This window comes from Aedes aegypti, chromosome 2 (genome assembly GCF_002204515.2).
Source record: "Aedes aegypti strain LVP_AGWG chromosome 2, AaegL5.0 Primary Assembly, whole genome shotgun sequence".
In the NCBI taxonomy this organism is placed as follows: domain Eukaryota; kingdom Metazoa; phylum Arthropoda; class Insecta; order Diptera; family Culicidae; genus Aedes; species Aedes aegypti.
The window spans coordinates 214,637,242-214,660,800 of NC_035108.1; the positions used below are offsets into that span (position 1 = coordinate 214,637,242).

Sequence of the window (23,559 nt, forward strand, 5' to 3'; positions counted from 1 at the left end):
CGTAAGTGCAAAGCAAGTATCATCATGTTTCATTTTTCCTTTTTAACAATTTATATTAGTTTACTGACTGTTTTAGTTGTTCAAAAACTCTTTATTTTTTTTACAGAACAAGTTGAGTGTGTACATGCAATTCTGAAGTTGTGGTCGAAATTACAATTGAGTCGTTGAGTATCCGCCATTTTAACAGCATTTTAAGTTTATGGGGAAGAACTTTTCGAAAAATCTATATCGAAGTTAACTTGCAAACTTTCTAAATGAAATATGAGTACCTTGTTTCTGATTATTGTTATTGATACCACATAGCTTTGGAGTTGAAAAGTGTTGCAAGTTACCCCGTTTAACGGTATTCAAAAAGTGAATTAATGAAAGTGAATACTTTATTAAATCCAAAGCATATTTTAAAATTTCGAAGACAATAAACGATTTTCAATTTTTTTAAACACAGTGTTATCGTTTCGCTTTTAATAGACCTGCGGCAAACCGTCAGATATTCCACAAAAATAAAACGCGCGATTGGTTACAGCTAGAAATACTACGCTGCATATGATATGGGAGTTCTTCTTGTTTGTGGTGTACAAAATATAACAGCAGGGCTACTGAACAGCTAAATGAAAAAAATCTCTTTTGGAATTATACAGAACAAGCCTCACTTGCTACGAGCTAACTAAACTGAATGTAGAGCCGAAAAACAAATAGAGACCATATTCATTGGAAGGTGCGTAGTTCGTGATTTTTCGTTTTTTCCATGATGCTCTCAGAATTCTTTTAATCCCTTCGATTTGGAAGATTGTACGCTTTTTGTGGAAAAAATACCAAAATTCTTCTGGCTGCTGTTTAGCTTTGACTACATCGAATACTTAAATCAATACGACCACTTCTGTTTATTTTAGCCGTGATGACTATGGTTAGCATAGCTTCAACGCGTGCAGTTTATCTTTATTTATAGTTGAGTGAAGAAGCTTTATTTTGTTGCTAGAATAGTTGAAAGAAGAAGCTTTATTTTGTTACGAGAGGCGAACTTTAGCACTAGCGTCAAACACATAGAAATGGAAGCCCAATTAAAGGTGTTCCAGAGAAAGAAAAGGAGAAGATAGTGTTTTACCTTCAATGATCTTTGTATTAACCTTAAAGTCTCTTCTTTGCATTACGTCCCTCATATGTTTCTCAGCAGTGTTCTATAAGCACTTCAGGTAGCTTTCTTTGCCAAAGTACCATATTAACTTTTGTGTATCGTGTAGCAGCCACGATGGGGCTCTATGCCCAGGTAAGTCAAGGAAATTCCAAATTACGAATTCCTATCTCTATTTTCTATTTCTATTTTCTGTTTCTAATTCAAAGAATAGTGTTGAACCCTTCCTCTTCTTCTTCTTGACATTACGTCCACACTGGGACAGAGCCTGCTTCTCATCTTAGTGCTCTATGAATACTTCCACAGCTATTAACTAAGAGCTTTCTTTGTCAAAGTTGCCACCTTCGCATTCGTATATCGTGTAGGCAGGTACGATGATACTCTATGCCCAGGAAAGTCAAAAAAATCCATTATGGAGAGATCCTGGACCGACCGTAAATCGGACCCATACACCTTCAGCATGGCTTTGCTTTATAGCTGGGGTCTCTAATCACACGGCTAAGAAAGGCTATCATTTACATACACACAACATAAAAAATTGAACAAAATTAAATAATAATAGGTTTTTGTTACTTTCTCTTAAACTCTTGCACATTCAATGTTAGATATGTCAATCAAAATTGAACAAATATATTTGATGACATCGATTTGAAAACATCAAACAAAATATGCACATTCTGCCGCCAATTCCATCAAGCCTTTTAGCTTTAATTTTAAAGCTACATCAAACAACCAATCAATCGGTACAGTGCGCGCATTCTACTTTTGTGCTTATTCCGAACTCCAGTCCAGAATCACTCTAACAATGTAAACAACCAACCAGTATGTATATAATCCGTCACGTACGAATCGTGTCAACTACGGGCATGAGCGCGTGAAAAACTCTCCACGGGTGTTCGTTATTCTGAAAGATGCATTTTTTAAGGTCACCGTCGATTCACCAATGCCGGATGCTAGAACGACGCCCCTCCACCAAAGTTTAGCTTCGTAGCCGAGCGGTTAGTGTCACCAGGCATTTAGCCGCATCGTGCTAGGGAGTGTGGGTTCGATTCCCGTCTCAGGCCGGTAAACTTTTCGTGAGGAATGTTTTCCGACTGTGCCACTGGGCGTTGCATGCTAGTCCGTTGTCTAGTGTGGTGCTTCCTTCAAAGGGCATAAATGCCCACTGAAAGCATTAACGTGTGAGTGTCTTTTAAATATGGCCACTTTGAATGTAGTGCGTTCTCTACGTTCTATTATGACATAGTTCAGTAAAAAATATGATAGGGTAATTTATTTTTCTCGGACAGGGCGTTATTGGTAAAACGTTTTGAACACTTAGGCATACATTTGATTACGTTTATAATTTGGATTACGAACTACAAATAACCTGAAATTTTATCTACAACGAATTTACAACAGTTTTGCCGATCGAGCTCTATTTTTCTACATATGCTGTGGAATCCTATTGGGATCTGAAACGTGGATTTTTATCCCACACTAATGATAAATCATATAGGGAGACTTACGGCTTCGGCACCTATTCGACTATTATCGGCAATTAAATTTCAAACGCCAAATATACAGTATTTTTCTATCAAAACAGGACAATGAAAACATACAGATGAGTCTGTCGGTGTGAATCGATAGAAAATTGAGCAGTGCACGAATGTAAATAAACAAACACGTAATTTGGCTGCTGATGTCTGAGAAAATAACAAAAGAAGCGTGACATCGGCTTAGGCTGCCGAGAATACGTAACAGGGTGGCCACCAAACCGGGAAAAACGGGAAAAGCGGGAAAAAGACGGGAATTTGAATGCACCGGGAAAAAGACGGGAAAAACCGGGAATTTGAGGTGGTCACCGGGAAAATCGGTTTTTAACGAATATATTTGAGCTCTAAACTTACAAATAATTAAAAATATTTTATTCAAAGCTGTTATGTTTGATTGTACTGTAATGAAGCATCTGTGAATTTGTACAAATAGGGCAAACGCTCCCTTAGTGGATGTAGTGTATTTTGACAAGTTCCTCTCTAATAAATGACTATGTGATATTTTTCTATGATTTACGATGCGAAAATAATACAAGCAATCAAATAGGCTTTTTAGAGTTCTTAAGCATTTGTCAAACATGGTTGCATAATTAGGAAAAAAAATATTTTGTTTTGAAAAAAGGTTAAAAAAAAGCTTATATTTTGTAGTTGCTATCAAGCTAGCGGGGCAAAGTGGACACCCCTATGGGACAGTATGGACACCTTAACGTTTACAGGAAAATTATCCCGCGATCGTTCTCAAAACCTCTAAAAATGAAATACATATTCAGAAAACCATAGTGACAGGTCACTGTGCCACTAAAAACATGATTAAAACTAATTTACTACATTTTTCGTAGAGATGCTTTCAATATTGCCTCCAGGGTAGTATTAATCAAGAATTGACTATTTTTAACCAATTTGTGGTTCCACATCATAATCATTGCTTTAAATGCTAAATATTTTTGGATAATTTTGTGTTTGAAGTTATATTTCTTTCTCTTTGAAGTGTCAGCTCTACTTTGTCACCCGGTGTCCATATTGCCCCAACAGTATAAGAAATGTTCATATAAGTTTTAAATGTCTTAAAGTACCAGATAAAAATCTACTATATTTTTCAATATAGCATAAATAATTGAAGATTCGATCGAGAGCTACATTATCAGTCAACTTGCAGTAATTTGCCTCTGAAACCTTATTTGGTGAGGTGTGAATGTTATAATTTTCGAACCAAATAAAATCATGCTCAATTTTTCGGTTTTTAATCAAAGTTTTAAACATTTTTTTCTGAAATTTTAGTGGATAATTTACTCTTCAGACAGTCCACTGTAATATTGTTTGCATCGAAAGTGTAAAAGTATTCGCTTTTGCAAAGATACAGGGGGTGTCCATTCTGCCCCGGGTGTCCATTCTACCCCGGGTGTCCATACTGCCCCCGGTACCCCTAATATCCACGAAATTTAATCGTTAAGCTATTTAAAACAATTGTTTTGTTTAAAATGTTGCTTCTTTGTACCTATAGTGGTGCAACAGTACCCATAGTGAAAAGTCCCATATGAATATTGCCATTAAAGGAACCATGCTGAAAGCATACCCCCACTTAAAGACCAGTAAACATATCATATATATTTATATATATATATATAAATGATAAGTTAAAATCACATAATTTATTATTTTATCAGACAGTTTCAGCCGTTTTCCCTCAGGTGCACCACTAATGGTACATTTGAAATATCTTATAAAATATTAATGATTTTATTACTGCTTTGGTACACTATGCATCTTTAAAATGTTTTATTTTTATCAATGGTTAACGATATTAAGATTAATTTTTAATCTTTCCTCTTACTGTCAGGGGCAACAATTTTGGACTTCACATTCACATCAAAGTTTAAAAACTTCGTTCAGAAGATTTAAGCACTGTAGATTATCTTAAGTTACTGAATATTTATACCACAATAGGTCCAGATGTTTTTGAAAACATTCCTTAAATTATAAGAGCTTGTAATATGATATAAGTTAACTAATCAAATAAGAATAAATAAAGGCTTCTACTTGTGTGGCTTTGTTTCATTTTTAAGAGATGAGCCATTTTCGGCCTGCAAATCTCTCAAATAAAGTTATTTATCTATACTGTTTTTCAACCTAAACTTATTTGATTTAGAGAACCCTTCATTATTATGAAGAAAGAATCGAAGGATTAGAAGTTGTGGATATATCTTTAATTTCAATAACAATTTAGGATCCTCGATGGTTTACTTTGGCATCTGGGGTTTTTGTCTTGACCTGTCTTCCCAAACGAACACCGAACACGTTGGTTCGTACACGTACTCTTTTTGTACTCTGTTTTCGTGTGCAATCCGAAACGCTTGAAACTGAACCTAAACCCAAACATCTGTAAAGTGAACATCGGTGCAAACGCCGGTTCGGAAACCGGTCCATTTGTACCTCGATTGCAACCGCGGTTTAATTTTTTTTGCAAATCTTCGGTTGCATCCGAGGTTTAGAACGATGATACAAACCGACAGACAGCAAATAGTTGATCTTCTTCTTTGTGGCGTTACGTCCCAACTGGGACAAAGCCTGCTTCTCAGATTAGTATTCTTATGAGCACTTCCACAGTTATTAACTGAGAGCTTTCTTTGCCGATTGACCATTTTTGCATGTGTATATCGTCTGGCAGGTACGAAGATACTCTATGCCCTGGGAATCGAGAAAATTTCCTTTACGAAAATATCCTCGACCAGCGGGATTCGAACCCACGACCCTCAGCATGGTCATGCTGAATAGCTGCGCGTTTACCGCTACGGCTATCTGGGCCCCCTATAGCAAATAGTTGATATACACGCTTATCAATTTCTACTTATCGTGTCTTGTTGTTTGATATAGTAAAATCATTGTTTTTTCATAAAGTTTCCGCTAAATGTTATGAAAAGTATTGATCTTAGTTGATCTGCTTAAATGGAACATTTATTGAAGCTTTAAGGTCTTGCAATTTGAACCAAGAAGTTCCATATATGATCGTGGATCCGCTTGGATTTCAACCGTTACCTGTCTGCCTGCTTTGTGCCATTATTTGAACCAAAGTTTGAACGAAAGTACAAATGTACCGGGTTCGGTTTGATACACTGGTACAGAGACGAAGCGCGTTTGCGGTTCAACACAAGTTGCAAGGTTCAAACCAAAGTTGCACATCGGTTCTGTTCATAGGAAGACTGGTCTTGACAGTAAGATGCACCTAAGCCAGTAGCGCAACCAGGATTTAGGGGGGGTGGATGGAAATTTGAATTTGAGATGGTATGTTTTAATAGAAAAAATCGACTTGAACATTTAAGTAAACTTCTGAGAATGATATTTGAGCGCAAAATTTTGCAATAGAAATCATTGTAACTATTGTTACAGCCGGTCGAAAGTAAACCAGCATTGCAACACTTAACCACAAGTGGAAGCACTGTTTCATGTTAAAGAATCGACAGATAAACGAGTCTAAAAATCAAAAACGAGTTTTGCTTTCACTGTGAAGATTACATGACCAAATATGTGTGAATATCTTATTTGTTTTTTTTTTTCAATTAAACCATCAAATTTTGTTTTAGGATGATTTTGTAATCCGATTGATTATCTACTGTTATTCCATGATAAACACCTTCAAAATCTCATATATGTTGAAATTCCTAATGGGATAGATATACTTCGACAGAATTCTATTTTTTCCATAATCTTTAAGGCTAAGTAGCCCGTCATTCGTTTTGGAAACAATGATGACTTTTCAGCTTGCATTTCAAAGTGATAAAACTCAGTCTTGATAGTTTATATTGACTTCGAAATGTATCACTGTACGCGCTAACATGCATAAAGTATGCTGATACTTTTTCAGCTGTGTCAGTGCAAATACAACTGATTCTCTTTGATTCGAAATCATGAGATGAATTAGCAACAATCATCAACGACGCGTACAAATTTCAATGACGGCCTACTTCGCCTTAAAACCCAAAGAATGACTTACACATGAATTCATATGCTCTAAAACTTATGTAAAAAACAAATTCAAATACTGAGCTAACTGAATCATTTTTTTTTTTTTTGCTTCGGATGCTGCCTCTTCCATTGACCACCGCCAAAAGCACCACGCTGATCCTGAGTACGAAACGCGTGTTTTTTTATGTTGTATAGAACACAAAAGCAACACTACTGAAGTGTTGTAAATATGTCTAAATATTTCTCACACTTCTCAGGGAAACTTCTCACACAAGGCCTTCGATTTATTACTATGGAAAGGCAAGAAAAAATCATTATTTACTAGTTGTTTTTACACTCTTCAAGAGTCTAAGAATAGAAAAAAAACACAACTTTGAAGATGTAACTGTAAAAACCACTGAAACTCGTAGTGTAAATATGAACCAAACTATGTTATGGCTGCGTAGCTGAATAAGAGGTGTAGTAATGAGTTTTAAAAATACTTGGTAATTCTTAATTTATTTTTCGGCTCTGGGGGGGGGGATGGTTTGACCCCCCCCCCTGGTTGCGTCACTGACCTAAGCAAGAAGCATATTGTTGAAAAATATGGATTCAGTAGCTTTAAAAAATGCCTACCAAAGTGAATAAAAACGGCCTAAAAATCATCTTACTAGCACAATTAAAAACCGGGAAAATTCTGAAAAATATACCGGGAAAACCGGGAAAAAGCGGGAATATGAAAATTGAATTTTGGTGGCCACCCTGACGTAAGTTCCCCTATTTGGCTGGAGATATTCTGTAGAAAGAGGATGATTATTTGCCTTCAACATTATCATAGCTTGTATCAACTAATCGATTGGAAGGTAATTTGAGTATTCTTCCCTACTGAAAGTATCATTTTAGAATCTATAACGGAAGCAAGGCTAAACATGTCTCATTTTACGAACTTCGTCATGGATGGTGATATATGACAATTTAGTAAAAACAGTCAAAAAATCGATTTTGACCATTTTTTTGAACAAGAAAATTGTTAAAGATAGTTTGTCATCAAGTCTTAGAAGCTATAAATACTGACAAAATATTTTTGTCAAATTTTCAATTAGCTCAGTAATATAATATACGTACAAAATTGCCCCTTTTAGAGCTCCTCCTGGCTACACCACTGGTTCATCACCCGAAAGGCTTTGGGTTTTTTCATATTTCGACATGTAGAACCTTACAAAAATAGTCCGGTTGAAAACCCCGTGTAACACCATCGTGACCTTCCCTTGTAAGTACTACAGGGTAATAAGAGTCATTGATGAAACTTGACTAATGACACTATCGACATTTACAACTACTAATGATGTATTTTGAATCCTACTAGGTTTCATCTGCCACCAGCTGCCACCCGAATAAATACATGGACCCCAAAAATTACTGATTTTTGCACTTAAATGGTTATAACTACTTTTCCTTGGTCTTTAGAAACCTAGTGTCTTCTAGAGAATAATTCATTTTGACTGTTTACATAATTTTGTAGAACATTGTTGCTACCGGAAACTTCGTATTTTCAAAATATACGAGAAAAAATAATTTTAGGGGGTCGTTCATAAAATACTCCCGTATTTTGGAAATGCGGCTGAATACACACTAGGTGTCTTTGGCAAAGTTGTTTGTATTTGAATTATCTACAACTTTTCCGAAGACATCATGTTTAAAGATCGTCATTTGAAAAAAATATATTTTCGCAGCGCCACCCGTGGCAAAGTTGCGAACTAACATTTACCGTCAATATGTGCGCTATATTTTTGGAAAATTTTCGTCCGAAGACATCATTCCGAAAAAAAATCACGTTTAAAGGTGCTACAGAATTATGTTCACGATTTCGGCCGATCGAAATACTGTGTGATGGACTTTCGTGCCTGTTGTTCAATATTGCGCTAGAAGGTGTTATGCGGAGAGCCAGGCTTAACAGCCGGGGTACGATTTTTACGAGATCCAGTCAATTTGTTTGCTTCGCGGATGATATGGACATCGTCGGCCGAACATTTGAAATGGTGGCAGACCTGTACACCCGCCTGAAACGCGAGGCAGCAAAAGTTGGACTGGTGGTGAATGCGGCCAAGACAAAGTACATGCTGGTGGGGCCGAGTGCGACAGGGCTCACCTAGGTAGCAGTGTTACGATAGAAGGGGATACTTTCGAGGTGGTCGACGAGTTCGTCTACCTTAGATCCTTGCTGACGGCTGACAATAACGTTAGCCGTGAAATACGTAGGCGCATCATCAGTGGAAGTCGGGTCTACTATGGCCTCCAGAAGAAGCGGCGGTCAAAAAAGATTCACGCCTGCACCAAATGTACCATGTACAAAACGCTCATAAGACCGGTAGTCCTCTACGGGCATGAAACGTGGACGATGCTCGAGGAGGACCTGCAAGCACTTGGGGTCTTTGAACGTCGGGTGCTTAGGACGATCTTCGGCGGTGTACAGGAGAACGGTGTGTGGCGGCGAACCCAGTATCCAGAAGGTGGCCAAAGCTGGAAGGATACGATGGGCAGGACATGTTGCAAGAATGCCGGACAGCAACCCTGCAAAGATGGTGTCCGCTTAGCATCCGGTTGGTACAAGAAGGCGTGGAGCGCAGCGAGCTAGGTGGGCGGATCAAGTGCGTATCGATTTGGCGAGCGTGGGGCAGAACCGAGGATGGAGAGATGCGGCCACGAACCGAGTATTGTGGCGTGAATTTGTTGATTCAGTGTTATCTGTGTAGATGTTAACTAAATAAATGAATGAAATGCTCCACCGGCGCAGCTCCGGACAGTTTGGCGGATTCATGTCCTTTGGAACAAAATGGACACTTTTAGAATAGTGGAGCTTCGTCGTGCTGCTGCAAGAACGGCAAAAGGCGCTTCTCGAAGCACTCAGATTTGTAGATCTCGCCATATACTGTGCCCTTTGTCACGAAAGGCTCACTTCTCAGTCCGTAAGAGCAGATGGCCTGCCAAATGAGATATTTGGAGGCGAACTTCGACATTTTCTTTTTCTTAAATTTGTCGGCCACATCGAACTTGCTCTTGCCGGTGAAAAACTCCAACGCCGGAATTTGCTTAAAATCGGCTTTTATATACGCCTCGTCGTCCATCACACAGCACCCATATTTTGTCAGCATCGTCTCGTAGAGCTTCCGTGCCCGAGTTTTAGCCGTCAATTGTTGCCGCTCATCGCGGTTTGGGAAGTTCTGTACCTTGTATATATATAGTCCAGCTCCCTTCTTTGCATTCTGGACGTAGCTCTGCGACATGCCGATCTTTTTAGCCAAATTACGGCTTGAGACGTTGGGATTTGCTTTAATCATCCGCTTCACCTTTCCCTCCGTCATTTTGTTCTCCGGTCCCGGTTTTCTTCCAGCTCCTTTGCCGTGGTTCAATGTCAACCGCTCCTGGAACCGCTTCAACACTCTGGAGACGGTTGAATTGTGAATGTACAACATTTTTCCCAACTGTCGGTGCGACAGGTCAGGCAATTCCAGGTGTTTGGAAAAAAAATGTTTTCTCGACTCGCGTTGGTTCACCTCCATTTTCGTTGAATCGAAAAACACGACTTCGAGTTTGACAGCATGTAAACTATGCACATCATTGAGAAAGTGTGCCAAATTTGGTCGATTTTTACCCAATGGTAGAAAAGTTATGCCCTGTTGAATGTGTCGCAATAATTTCGTGTTCGCCCTTTAGAAGAGTGCTTTCCGCGACACAACAACGAAATCGTGACCATTTTTTTTTATCGCTGTCGCCATAAAAAGACGCGTAGATTTGGGGGAGCCTTAACGCGACTTTTTTCAGCGACAGCGACGAAAAATCGCCGCGATGTCGTCGTTGTGTCTTATATGCAGGCTTGATAGAAACTCCTCTGCGATGCAAAGAGGAGGCGATTTTGCCGTTTTTCTGAGGAGAAAAAAATAAACTCAAAATTTTCAACACAGATCCTCAAACGATTCGAGTGAGAGTGCAGAAAAATGCGAGGATTTTTTCAGGCACTCTCTCTCTCTCTCGTTGCGATGCTCACCATCACTCACACTTCAAACAAACTCTAGAGTCTGCTGCCCGACCAGACAGTCCTCGGGGAATTGTGAGAGCACCCTTTTTTGATGGAATTTTACTCGGTTTTTTTTTTGTGCTGCATCTTCCTCGCTCATTTTTCGTTGCCTCTCTGCTTAGCATTTTTTCGCTCCCTCGCAAAGAGGCAAAGGCAGCACGCTGCTCTAGAGTAAGTCACCGAACTCTCATGATGTTGAGGAGAATTATCAAGCCTGCTTATATGAATCCATCTAGACCAATGCGTCGAAAATCGCTGCGGAATCACGTCACCGTGGCTTAGGCATGTTCATAAAATTGTGCAGCGAAACAGCAACGAAACTCGCGTTGGTTCACCTCCATTTTCGTTGAATCGAAAAACACGACTTCGAGTTTGACAGCATGTAAACTATGCACATCATTGAGAAAGTGTGCCAAATTTGGTCGATTTTTACCCAATGGTAGAAAAGTTATGCCCTGTTGAATGTGTCGCAATAATTTCGTGTTCGCCCTTTAGAAGAGTGCTTTCCGCGACACAACAACGAAATCGTGACCATTTTTTTATCGCTGTCGCCATAAAAAGACGCGTAGATTTGGGGGAGCCTTAACGCGACTTTTTTCAGCGACAGCGACGAAAAATCGCCGCGATGTCGTCGTTGTGTCTTATATGCAGGCTTGATAGAAACTCCTCTGCGATGCAAAGAGGAGGCGATTTTGCCGTTTTTCTGAGGAGAAAAAAATAAACTCAAAATTTTCAACACAGATCCGTCTTCGTCGCTGTCGCTGTCGCCGTTTTTGGGGAGCCTTTATTCGGGAGACTAACGTTTCCTGATTCGTCTCTAAAAAGAGTTCAATGGACTGTTGTTTTAGTTATTTATAAATTTATTGAAAAAAAAAAATCACAAAACTGTACAATTCATTTGACGTTAAATCGAAAAAATATATGAAAACAATATACAATATAAAAAACAATATACATAGCTCGGTTAAACTTTTATTCGTTTTTCTCTCGTTTTAAATCCTGTGTAACACAGATGAAATATTTTTGGTTTCTAGTGACCGCCCATCATTTTTTATCTGCATGCACTGTGGCTTGTACACTGTATAGTGTTTTATTTTAGTGAAATATGTACTGCAACGAGTACGCGTCTAATATCACGGCTGCGAGTAAACGAGCAACGAATTCCTAGTATTTTCAACCATTCGCCTACGATACGACATCTGAACGAAACTGTAAACAATTGTGTACAGCACCACACACTCTATCAAAATTCCGCTGAAATCCTGAACGAAAATTACCAGTTTTTTTCCTAAAATAATTGAAAGACCGAATGCAATGCTTTTTATAATGGTACCGCGAATTATTTATGATATCGAAAAAAATCTAGTTACTAACTCGAAAATCTACAATAGTCCATCCTTTGGCTTTCATTTATTAGCTCACATTAAGATGTTAAAAGCAAAAGGACGAAAGTGAAACTAATAAAATAATTTAGAGAAATAAAAGCATTGTTCACTGACATAACTCAGTTTCTGTAGGTTGGCTATCGCACCGATATAATGATAAAAAAATAAAATAATGAACCAAATTGAGAGGATAGTGTTATCCCACATCTGACACCATTATATATGAAATGAATGATTACAATGATACTAGTGAAGAAATTAAAAAAATGAAAACAAATAGATGCTAACAGCTTAACTGTCGCAATCTTTTACTAGTGAGAAAAAGGAAGAAACTATACTATTATTGCTGGAAAGAAATAACGTAACAATAGCGAAACCTTAAAATTTATGTGGGTGTTTTCGCTGTTGAAGAAAGTTTTCTGTTGAATGAAGTTGTTGTAACATGCAACGTGGTAGTTCTACCGAGAAACTGAATCAGAATAGACAAATGAAATTTACCTTGCGTGCTATTCCGTGCTGTGAACGGTGTTTAATTTATCGTTCAACGGTTTTATGTTTGTTTGGTGGGTTGCTTTATGTTTTAAATGATTACAACTACTTCCAAGATTTTTTTTAACATTTTCATCAATTCAATGTTAGCGATAAAAATCTAGTCTACCAATCAATGTTTGAAAAGGGTTTGTAATAATTAGGGGAATCCGGGGTAAAGCCGAAACCCTAAGCTTATTGATAAAATTTGTGTACTTTCGCTTGTTGAAAGAACCTAAAATTGTTGTAGAATCACATATTGGTTATAAATCTGTCAATCCCTGCGATCGCTGGATGATATATTAAGGTTATACAGGGATTTAAATCAAATTTATATTTCATCATTTTTAGGTGAGACAATTAAGAGTGCGGGTAAGATCGACACCCTGTTGGGGTAAAACCGACACATCCACTTTGAGCAGAGTTTATACGTTGTGAACATCACCATCACATTGCATACTCAAAAGAATGCTTTAAACTTAACTTTCGACATTTATGACCCCTTCCTCCAGAGGATTATTCACATATTACGTAAATTATTGAGGAGAGGCCAAAGATCCACTAAATATATGTGAAGATTTCGAATGTCTCATGCTAAGATTATAAAGTTGGAGTGAATACACATGGATATTATTAATTTGTGTTCATGGAATGCTTACGGATATGAAGTTGTAGCGAATGATTGCCTGTGAAAATAAATACTGTTTTATTTTAACAAAGAAAAGAAAAGTGTAATTATTTTTAGATAATAAAAACTGTCGAACCTCATTGTTTGTAAATAAACAATAAGATTAATTTATGTGAAAATATTTCAAATTCTATTAATTCTGCAATTTTAAATGAGAAAAATTTCTTCAAGCTTCATCAAATAAGTTGAAACGTGATAACAAAGATATATATATATGTTTTAATACTTAATGATAGCTTGTGGCAAGTCATATAGTGACATATTTTACATGTTAACAAGTTCGCCATCCGTGAACTTCACTGGAATTCGATAATAAAGACTCACATACAGAGATAGTCTTCCGATTACAAAGATTCCCTGAAGTTAGATTATGAAGCAAATAAAGGTGTCGATTTTACCCCAAATGAAAGTGTCGATCTTACCCCGAGTGGACATTTATTTTTCAATAGCGTTTCCAGCTGTCGAAAAACCAAAAATTAATTTCTCCTTCATGTTGTATCAACGTAATAATAGTAAATGATGATGTAGATGCAGAACAAATAATGACATTGTAAAAATTTTACAAGCGAAATAGATAAAGAATAACAGAGAAATATTGCAACTGCTGTTGCTTCTATGTTATCCAATATGATTTTGTTGTTTATTTTGGCAGTTTATTGGTAGCGTCAGTTGTAATGTCATTCGAAACACAACTTTTCACTAGTTAAGATAGAGCGTGGTGGGAACCGCATGAAAATCTGCTCAAAACATGAAAAATCAAAAGATGTCGAGCTTACCCACAGTGTCGGTTTTACCCTGATTTCCCCTAAGTGTGGAACTAGTAAATAAAACAGTTAGTTTTCTATTGAACACAACACTACACTTTTTTATATTAAATTTAGGGAAGGGATTATTAGAGTATGTTTGAAACTACAAATTGAACTTTAACACTTCACTTTTTGCAAAAAATAAAATACTAAAATCACTAGTAAGGCGAGCAAATACCTTTTAACTCTAATATGTGTTGCTTATAGGGGCAACTACGGAAAGGAACTTAACTAGATTTTTGAAACAGGACAATTAAACGGTTACGCAAGACAAACAAAACAACAATTCATTGACAAAAGGACACGAGAACAATACAAACGTTCACTTACTACTCTGACACAAGAACAACCAACACTCAAAAGTATAGCCGTCAATTACAACGATGAAACAAAAAAGCTACGCCCAATCATACGAAAGTTTGGTTTTGAGTTAGTTTTTACCAGTGGAAACAACCAACTCCAAACTCCCCTAGGTTCAACAAAAAACCCAATTGACGGTTTATATACACACTTAGATTAAATTACTGGGGTCGGTAAAATTTTACTGGGTTTTGGAACTACCAAAAAAGTCAGTAAAATGAAAACTGTCACCACGCTTAATTGAAAAGCAAATTTCACTGTGTTTTATTTTTTATCGATATATGATATAGAAAGAAAGCTCTCTGCAAAATTTCAGTAAAAAAACTCTGTTTTTCGATTTCTGACAATTTATTTTAGTTTACTGACTTTTTCGGTAGTTCCAAAACCCAGTTATTTTTACCGAACAGATTGAGTGTGTAAATCAGGTTTTTACCAAATTACATGCGACCACTGCAATAAAATTAACATAGGACAAACAAAACGGACTCTCAATACACGTTTTAAAGAACCTGTAGCAGAAGTCACTAAAGCACACAAAGACACAGAAAAAGAACATGTACACCATTTCAAATCAAAAGTTGCAGAACATATTTACAATGAACAACATTTCCTTAACAAAAAAAATATCAAACTCTTACGACATATTTCAAATCCTTGGAAGCTTGACGTAGCGCAAAGCTTAGACATTTTCAAACAAAACAACAATAAATTACTAAACAAGGTTCAAGGAAATGGGTACTCTTGGCTGTTTAAACTTATACCTAACCTTCACACACACAATACATTAACACATTCATTGACCACCTGCCAAACAAGCAGGAATTTGTTTTTTTTCTTTATTAGTATCATTCCAAACATTACATTCATTTCTTATATCTAGGTGTTCTGTGTTATTAGACAACACTATCATCCTAATTTGGTAAAACAAATTTAAGATTTAATTAACATTTTTTTTAACAACATATTACATTTCATTTGCCGTAGCAGTTCAGATTTTTTACAGGTGAGTTGATTTCACCTATAAGCAGGTGAAAAAAAAAGCGCTTTAAATATACTTAACCTAACTTAACCTAAACATATAACGCATTAATCGTGGCAATAGAGGGTTGTAACGATTTTTGCCTGAAATTATTAATTATTTTATTTGACATTTGTTCCAATGTTTCAAACTTGGATATTCTATGTAACTCATTGGTACTATACCAGGGAGGAAGCTTCAGAATCATTTTCAAAATTTTATTTTGTATTCTCTGCAGAGCTTTCTTCCTGGTATTACAACAGCTAGTCCATATTGGTACAGCATATAATATGGATGGCCTGAAAATTTGTTTGAATATCAAAAGCTTGTTCTTAAGACAAAGTTTTGATTTTCTATTAATAAGGGGATAGAAACATTTTACATATTTATTACATTTCAAAAATCACATTGAGGGCATTCAACCTCAATGTGATTTTTGAAAATTAAATTCTTATCTAGCATGAGCCCTAGATACTTAACTTCATCTGACCAATTTATTGGAATCCCTATCATCGTGACAACATGTCTACTTGTAGGTTTCAAATAATGAGCTTTTGGTTTATGTGGGAATATTATTAGTTGAGTTTTGCAAGCATTAGGAGAAATCTTCCATTTTTGCAAATATGAAGAAAAAATATCCAAACTTTTTTGCAATCGACTACAGATGACACGCAAGCTTCGTCCTTTGGCGGAGAGGCCTGTGTCATCCGCAAACAGGGATTTTTGACATCCCTGAGGTAACTCAGGTAAGTCAGATGTGAAAATATTGTATAATATTGGTCCCAAAATGCTGCCTTGGGGAATACCAGCTCTTACAGGAAGTCTTTCAGATCTGGAGTTCTGATAATTAACCTGAATTGTACGATTTGACAGATAACTTTGAATTATTCTAACAATGTATGTTGGAAAATTTAAGTTTTTCAATTTTACGATCAAACCTTCATACCAAACACTGTCGAATGCTTTTTCTATGCCTTCAGATTTGTTGGAACGGATCAAATTTGGTACACGTAAAAGTTGATGAGTAGTCGAATGTCCATGGCGGAATCCGAACTGCTCATTGGCAAAAATTGAATTTTCGTTGATGTGGACCATCATTCTGTTCAAAATGACCTTTTCAAAAAGTTTACTAATGGAGGAAAGCATGCCGATTGGACGATAGCTAGAAGCTTCTGTAGGATTTTTGTCCTGTACAACCGGAAATTTATCTTTTTGTCATGAAAATATGCCAACTGAAAACATTTGTTAAATACATCAACCAAAAACGATAAGCTACTCTCTGGAAGTTTATTGACATAAAAAAATCCAGCGGCTATTATATTTTTCTACCAAATCAGTTCCCAGGAATTTTTGAAAACGTTCCCTTGATTGAGAATGCTTTCTAAACCCTAAGTAACTTGATTTTCAATTGAACTAATGAGTCCTAATTTAAAATTATGCGCGCTTCCAAACTGCATGGAAAGTTTTGGTAAGAGAACATTGAGTCGTGAGTTCGATTCTCACCGAGAAGACATTTTTTTGCAAACTTCACATCAATTTGTTCATTTAATCCAATTGCAAAGTATATGTAATGTCTAGTTTTTCGGTAGTTGTTAAACTTCCACTGGGCTGGTTAGCCGTAAACCACGAATCATAATTAATTAAAACAAGTATTTATCGAGCAACGGCCTCATGTCCCGTAATCGGTCGTTTGAGAACGTCGCGACTCATTGGAAGCCCGCACTATAGAAATTTCAGCCAGCACGTTGGCGAGTGGTGTGTGGTATTTCAATACCTAATAAATAGTGCGCTCTCGGGCTAGGCATTGGATATAAAATGAAAGCTTTGTGTTTGGATGGGCATCTCATTCTTCCGAAAGAGGTGCGCTTTGCAAAAGAAGACCACGTGGTTATTGAGCTGATATCGAATTCAGGTTAACTTCTGCGTACATGAGTCCTCTCGTGGCGTAGGAGTAACGCGCCCTATCTAGTGAACAGGGCGTCGTGAGTTCGATTCTCACCGAGAAGACGTGTAATTTTTCGCAAACTTTTCATCAATTTGTCCATTTAATCCAATTGCAAAGTATATGTAATGTTTAGTTGTCGGTAGTTGTTAAGTTTTAGAGGTTTTTCGCAATCAGTTAGTAATAATTTGTTTTCCTCTTTCAATGCCTGCTTTCTACAATTGGCTTCTGAAGTTCCAAAACGGTTTGGAGCCAGAATCAAATTGAAAAATTTAATTTTCTAATTGAGTAAACCGATTTTTAATTTCTTTTTACAGATCATGTCATATTATTTTCATAGCAGGATCGTGAGTGCGTTGAAATTGCCTTCTTCTCACGTTTTAAGACTGCTGAAAAGTTTAAGGTCATCGTCTATAACCTTATAATCGTGTAGCTTCATTTTTTGGCGTTAGCGTAGTTACGGTATACTTCATGAGTCGGATACTAACAATATTCATGTTTCTTTTTGATAATCTCATTTAGACTGCTTTCAGAAACCAGGTTGGGGGGTAAACCTTGATTCAATCTTAAACAAGACAACAAAAATCATGAATATCGCTATTTCCGGCCACACCCATCTTTACCGTAACTTGGAATAGGGGGAGGAAATGTTGATATAGCACTTACTTAACGAGAGGCCACCGACTCAGTGACACCTTCATAAGTGCTACGGAGGTAGAGGTTGGGAAGGGTAAAAGGTCATAGGACTCGCCTGAAAACCTAGCGTTGGACTCAAAATATTGTTGTTTAAGTGTTCTGAATTTTAGTCTTTTGATTACCGGCAATCAAAAGATGGAATATCTTTTTATTTTTATTTTATTTTAATAGAGTTTCGCGTAATGCTTCGTGATTTTGTGAAAAAAATCTATCTGTTTCGTGTAAATTTTACTATCGTATATTGCCGTGTGGTACGAACGCGCCAATTGAAAACGGTGGAAGCAACACAAACAAAAACTCACCAAGTCTTCTAATCCGATTTCCGCTTTCAGCATGCTTTTTTTGAGACGTGAGACGCCGAACTGTCCATTTTCCCCTTAATTTATCTCGGATCCAATATTCATAACCTAGTCACTCTTCAAATGACCACTTGTTTTCTTTATAACAAAACCATCACTATCATTCCGGGCGACTGACTAGCAGTTCTTCTACGTAGATCACAATTGGTATCAAAGCAAAGATCACATGGGGATCCACATCTGCCACGTTGCTGAAGCCGAAACAGAACGGTTTTGTAACCTCCACGAAACACTACCCCACTTTCACTCCACCGAAATTCTCTGAGTGCTTTTATATAGCCGAGTAAAAGAATGAAGCTGAAAGTGGATTGTAGCTGCTCAGTCAAGAATGACGGATCAATTGGTGAGCTCGTTTCATGCTACTATTTCTAATCTATAAAATATATATGACTGCACATCTAATCGTTACAACGGTGGGACGTAAATGTGATTTTTCAACAAACATGAATTATTTATGTTTAACTTTTTTTTTTTCAAAACACCTCTTTCTTTTTACCTTTATTTTTGTAATTAAAAAAAACTTTGAATGGTTCGACACTACAAGTGTAGACTTGCGAAAGGTTCTCTTTATTTAACAAACTTTGGATGGTTCGCCACTGTAAGTGTAGGCATAAGAATAAAAGTGTTCTATGATGTTCCAGCCAATCGAGTTTTATGTTTCTTTTCAAAGAAGCAAAATATAACAGCACATGCTTTCGTCCTGACAGCTGTTGAATGTTACATTTAGATATTTGTTCAACAAACTTTGAATGGTTCGTCACCTCAAGTGTCGGCATAATTTTCCTCTACATAGAAATTGTTTATATCAAATGAAAGTATTATATTTACATATAAGCATGTTTATATCTCACAAATAATTATTTATCATGGTCTAATCGCTTATCAAAGTGAATTATGTGACCCAACGATCCTCCCCATTAACAAACATCCCTCCCAGTAGGGTAACCAATATATTTTGGACCCTTTGGGGCCTTTTCCTGTAAATTTCCCAGTTTAAATCAAAAGACCAACTCAATTCGCATGTCATTTGGAAAGATAGGACTATTCCGCACTTGCATCAATCGTTCGTACATAGGAAATATGTTTATTTTATCTGAAAATTATTAAATTTAATCGGTTCATCCATGCAACCGTTACAACACGTTACACATAAATTGAAGCCGTCAGAAAATTTTCAAATGTAAACAAAAACTTTTTTCAAATTTCTGAACTAAAAGCGTAGAATTTCTTCGGTTTTCGATTGTCAATCGATTGATTGTCGCCAAAAGATAAATAACGCCGGGGTCCAAAATATATACTTTGAGGGTCCAAAATAATGAATAACAGTGCTTCACAATTCAATTATTTTCGACGTTTTTTGGACCCTACATGACCGTATGGGCATTTTTATCTCGTAGAGGAATTTTTCTCTACATTTTGGCATGTTCTTTGACTTGGTTACGCTGTGCAATTAATTAATTGGAACAAAAACTAAAATCACTTCCTTAGGGGGTCCAAAATACGACCGTTACCCTAACCTTTGAAGAGATGCAGAGGCAAACACGGTCTCCAAATAGCAAAGGTTACACACTAATATTCCTTCCCCCAATCCCACCTGACTGCAAGGACGTGGCCGGCGCCGTTATTGACCCTGTTTAAATAGAGGCACTGAATTATGTACAATGAAGAAGATTATGGCCAATCCCAGCCGAACTTCTAGTTGATTATTTGTGCATTTTCACTGACTTCGGTCAATCACGGTAGTGTAGTGAGTCTAAGCTAAGCTAAGTTATTTGTGCACCATTTTTTCACAAACCTCAACCTCTTCTATTTTTAGAATCTGTGTCAATATTGATCATTGTTCATTGTTCATTAAGGGACCGACATTTCCCATATAAAAAATCTGTGATCACCATTTTGTTTTTAGTTTAAAAATTAAAAAAAAACTAAGATGTGGGCTATACAATATCAGGTTATAAATAGCTTCTCTGAAAAAATCATGAAAATCGGTTGAGTTGTCTTCAAACAATTTGAAAATTTAAAAACCATGTTTTTTTGTAGATTCCAAGACCTTTATACGGCCAGATTGCTACCAGAAACAAAAATGTTATAGGTATTCATTACTAAAAACTGTTGCATCAATTGACTTCATTTTTTCACAGCAGATTCTCATTGAAGTATTGTTTCGAGAAGCGAATGAGAAAAATTATGTAGCCTGAGATATTTACGTGGGTTATGAAGAAACGTCGGTCCCCCAAGACCAATATCGACACAGATTCTTAAAATATAAGAGGCTTGTGAAAAAATGGTACAAAAATATATATTTCTTTCTATATAGAAAAACAAAAAAAAGTTATCGCTGTTTAATATTTTTTTGTGGTGAGAAAGTGAAGCTGCCGGTAGAGGGAATAATCACGGATTCGAATTTTACTTCACATTTTGATATTGCAATGCCCCTTACTTCAACAATGGAATTAGTCAAAGTTCCGAGAGCATTTTCAGTATCAAGTTTTGTATACAAAGAAATATTAACATCATCGATGTGTGTTTCAAATTTATTATAGTCGGTTGAGAAATATTGAGTGTTCTGTAATTATATACGAATTTAAAGTGAAGCTAACTTGGTATCCAGTGCATTGAAAAGGCAAATAGGCAGCTATGAAAGTATTTTTATCAAGTGTTTTAACAGAAACACTCAAAGCTTCAACAGCTTGTGTTTCAAATGACGAAAAAAGTTGGGGTTTTATACGCCTATGAATGATAATAGCAACTCCACCACATGCTCCATCCAGATAATCATTACGATAAACAAAAAAGTTTGGATCCAGGTTTCAAATAACTTTCAGTATTAACTGCTACATGTATGTTACTATCTGTTAAAAAAATAAACAGCTCGTTCTCTTTACCATTCAAAGAACGAGGATTTCAATTCAAAATATTTCAAGAGATATATGAATCCTTAGAGAAACTTAATCCAATAGCTATTTTATTAGTAAATTTTTTCACCAACTTGGACTTTTTCAGTTAAAGTGGTGGTTTTGAAAATTGCATCAATCATTTGCTTCAATTGTGCAGTTTCAAAATCAAATCGAAGGGAGACATGCTACTAGAAGTATATACATTTTCTGTTTGGATTTCCCGTTGTTGAAGTTACCTGCGGTGATATAAGCATGGATATTTCCATTTGATTTGAAACAATTCGAACAGTTACCCGTAGGCAGCATTTTTTACGGGGAGAAACTGAAATTACCTGCGACAATTTTGGCATAGGTATTTCCATTTGAATTTCGAACGGTTACCTGACGGAAGCAAATTAGCTTGCGAATGAGCATAATTAAAATATACCTTTTGAGTATGATTATTAGGCATGCGATCGTTAACTAAAAAAATAGCATTGTTGGAGATTCTGTCAGTGGAATTCTGGCGACTGAAAACGTTGTTGTTCATCTGCCTGGTACATGTCTCAACGATTCGTTTGCGTCAAAAGCAATCGCAAAAGTTAGACTTATGGTTTTCAATTTGCGAATACAAATTTTGGGAATCTTCTTTCACATGACAGACGTCTTTAGCGTGAGAAAAACCTGGGTTAGACTTGTTTTTACCCATTGCAAAATGTTCACTTTGCTGCAGGTTTATTAAATTTGACCCGAGTCGCAGTCGCCATGTGGCAAGTCGTTATTCGCTGGTTCTCGGTCATGGCAGTGATATCCAGAGAGAACTTCATTGGTCTAAAGTTAGTACTAGAATCGATTTGTTTCCATATTCGTGTCTTCTACAGGGTCCTACTGGAGACACTTGAAGCACTGATACATGTAAATGCCATCGACAACGATCACCAATCAGCGATCGTTGTCCATGCGAAAAAGGGAAAGATATATTTCCTCAAATTCTACGGGTGTTCATTTGGTAACAGCGTGGTTCGATAAATTTATAAAACGATACTTTTGTTGGTCGTCATATATGCTGACAGAAAATGTGCAGGCATTGAACGGAAAGTTCAACGCCGGGTATAATAGTCTTTCTCAGCATGATTCCACTGGTGTCGTCTGCTGAAAATGTAGAATCGTTCAGGAATGAAATGACATGTGGGATGCACATGCCACATCGTGCATTTAGCATCCATGTGACAATGTTTGATACCATGACCCACCATAAGTCTTGCTTTTTCTAAAGCTTCAATATTATTATGATAATTTTTGTAAACTGAAGTAAGCAATATTCTTGAGATGGCCCTTTCCAACAAGTCCCAGATTGGGTTCTTTTCTTCATAATGATTACTTGGACTGGGGAATATCCAAATGAATCATATATTCCATTTGACTTATAGCCACTTGAGAGACCTTTCAAGACGACCTCTAACAAACGTTCAGTTTTATGGTAATAAGTAAAAAATGTGCTTCTTTTCTTCAAGATATTTGACAAGAAGGTCATGATCTTAAAATTTTCCGGCAATACACGACAGTCTCCTTTCTTTGTGATTGGGAAAGAAACCTTAATTGCTGAATGGCATTCCGCATTCCGGAGGAACTTCCTTTCTTCCATTTTTGCCAAATTTAACTATAAAAGATTGGAAAACGCAAACATTAGTTTTCCATAAGAACCAATTCAAACCGATCAATGTTACCCCGTTTTACGGTACATTCGTATCACTGTTAGTGATGAAACATCATTCATCTGAGACTGCCCCATTTTCGTTCGACGTACCGACGCTTTTTTTTCTCGATAAAACAAAAATTTCGTATCTACACGTCTATGATATCAGAGGCAAAATATGAACTGATAAATGATAAAACTAAGATTGTCAGGGTGTCCGATAAGATTAAGATACTGGTACCGTTGGGCATCGTTTTTTTGCTGTGATATCGGTAGTTCCATCTGACCACTCTCGAGAGAACAATTACGATCGTATACCCAGCGCGCGTAAGTTAATTAGCGAATGACACTTTTCATTTAATGTTTGTTTCAACTGATGCCAATGAAAGGGATTGAATAACTGTAAGGTGAACTCGTGGGTTTATTACAAATAATCCAATTAGTGCGCGTGTTTCGGTTCGACGAACGACTATGTTTACAAATATATTTCAATTCAACGGCTGAAGTGTGTATCCACCACAGGCTAA

General features: G+C 36.8%; 2 protein-coding genes across 9 annotated transcripts in view; one reads left to right on the plus strand and one right to left on the minus strand.

Moving 5' to 3' along the window:
* LOC5574477 (tyrosine-protein kinase receptor torso) overlaps positions 1-23,559 on the minus strand; it is a 198,415-nt gene that overhangs the window by 70,509 nt on the left and 104,347 nt on the right. The window contains exon 1 of one of the 7 annotated variants that reach the window (XM_021843941.1): positions 18,404-18,592. The exons of the other annotated variants lie outside the window; for them this stretch is intronic. Coding sequence (XP_021699633.1) covers positions 18,404-18,436 — 33 coding nt within the window. The 5' untranslated portion in view covers positions 18,437-18,592. Of the gene's footprint in view, positions 1-18,403; positions 18,593-23,559 lie in introns of those variants that run through there. 7 annotated transcript variants of the gene reach the window in all.
* The window catches only part of LOC5567497, a 59,158-nt gene that overhangs the window by 14,234 nt on the left and 21,365 nt on the right, over positions 1-23,559 (plus strand). The window lies entirely within an intron of this gene.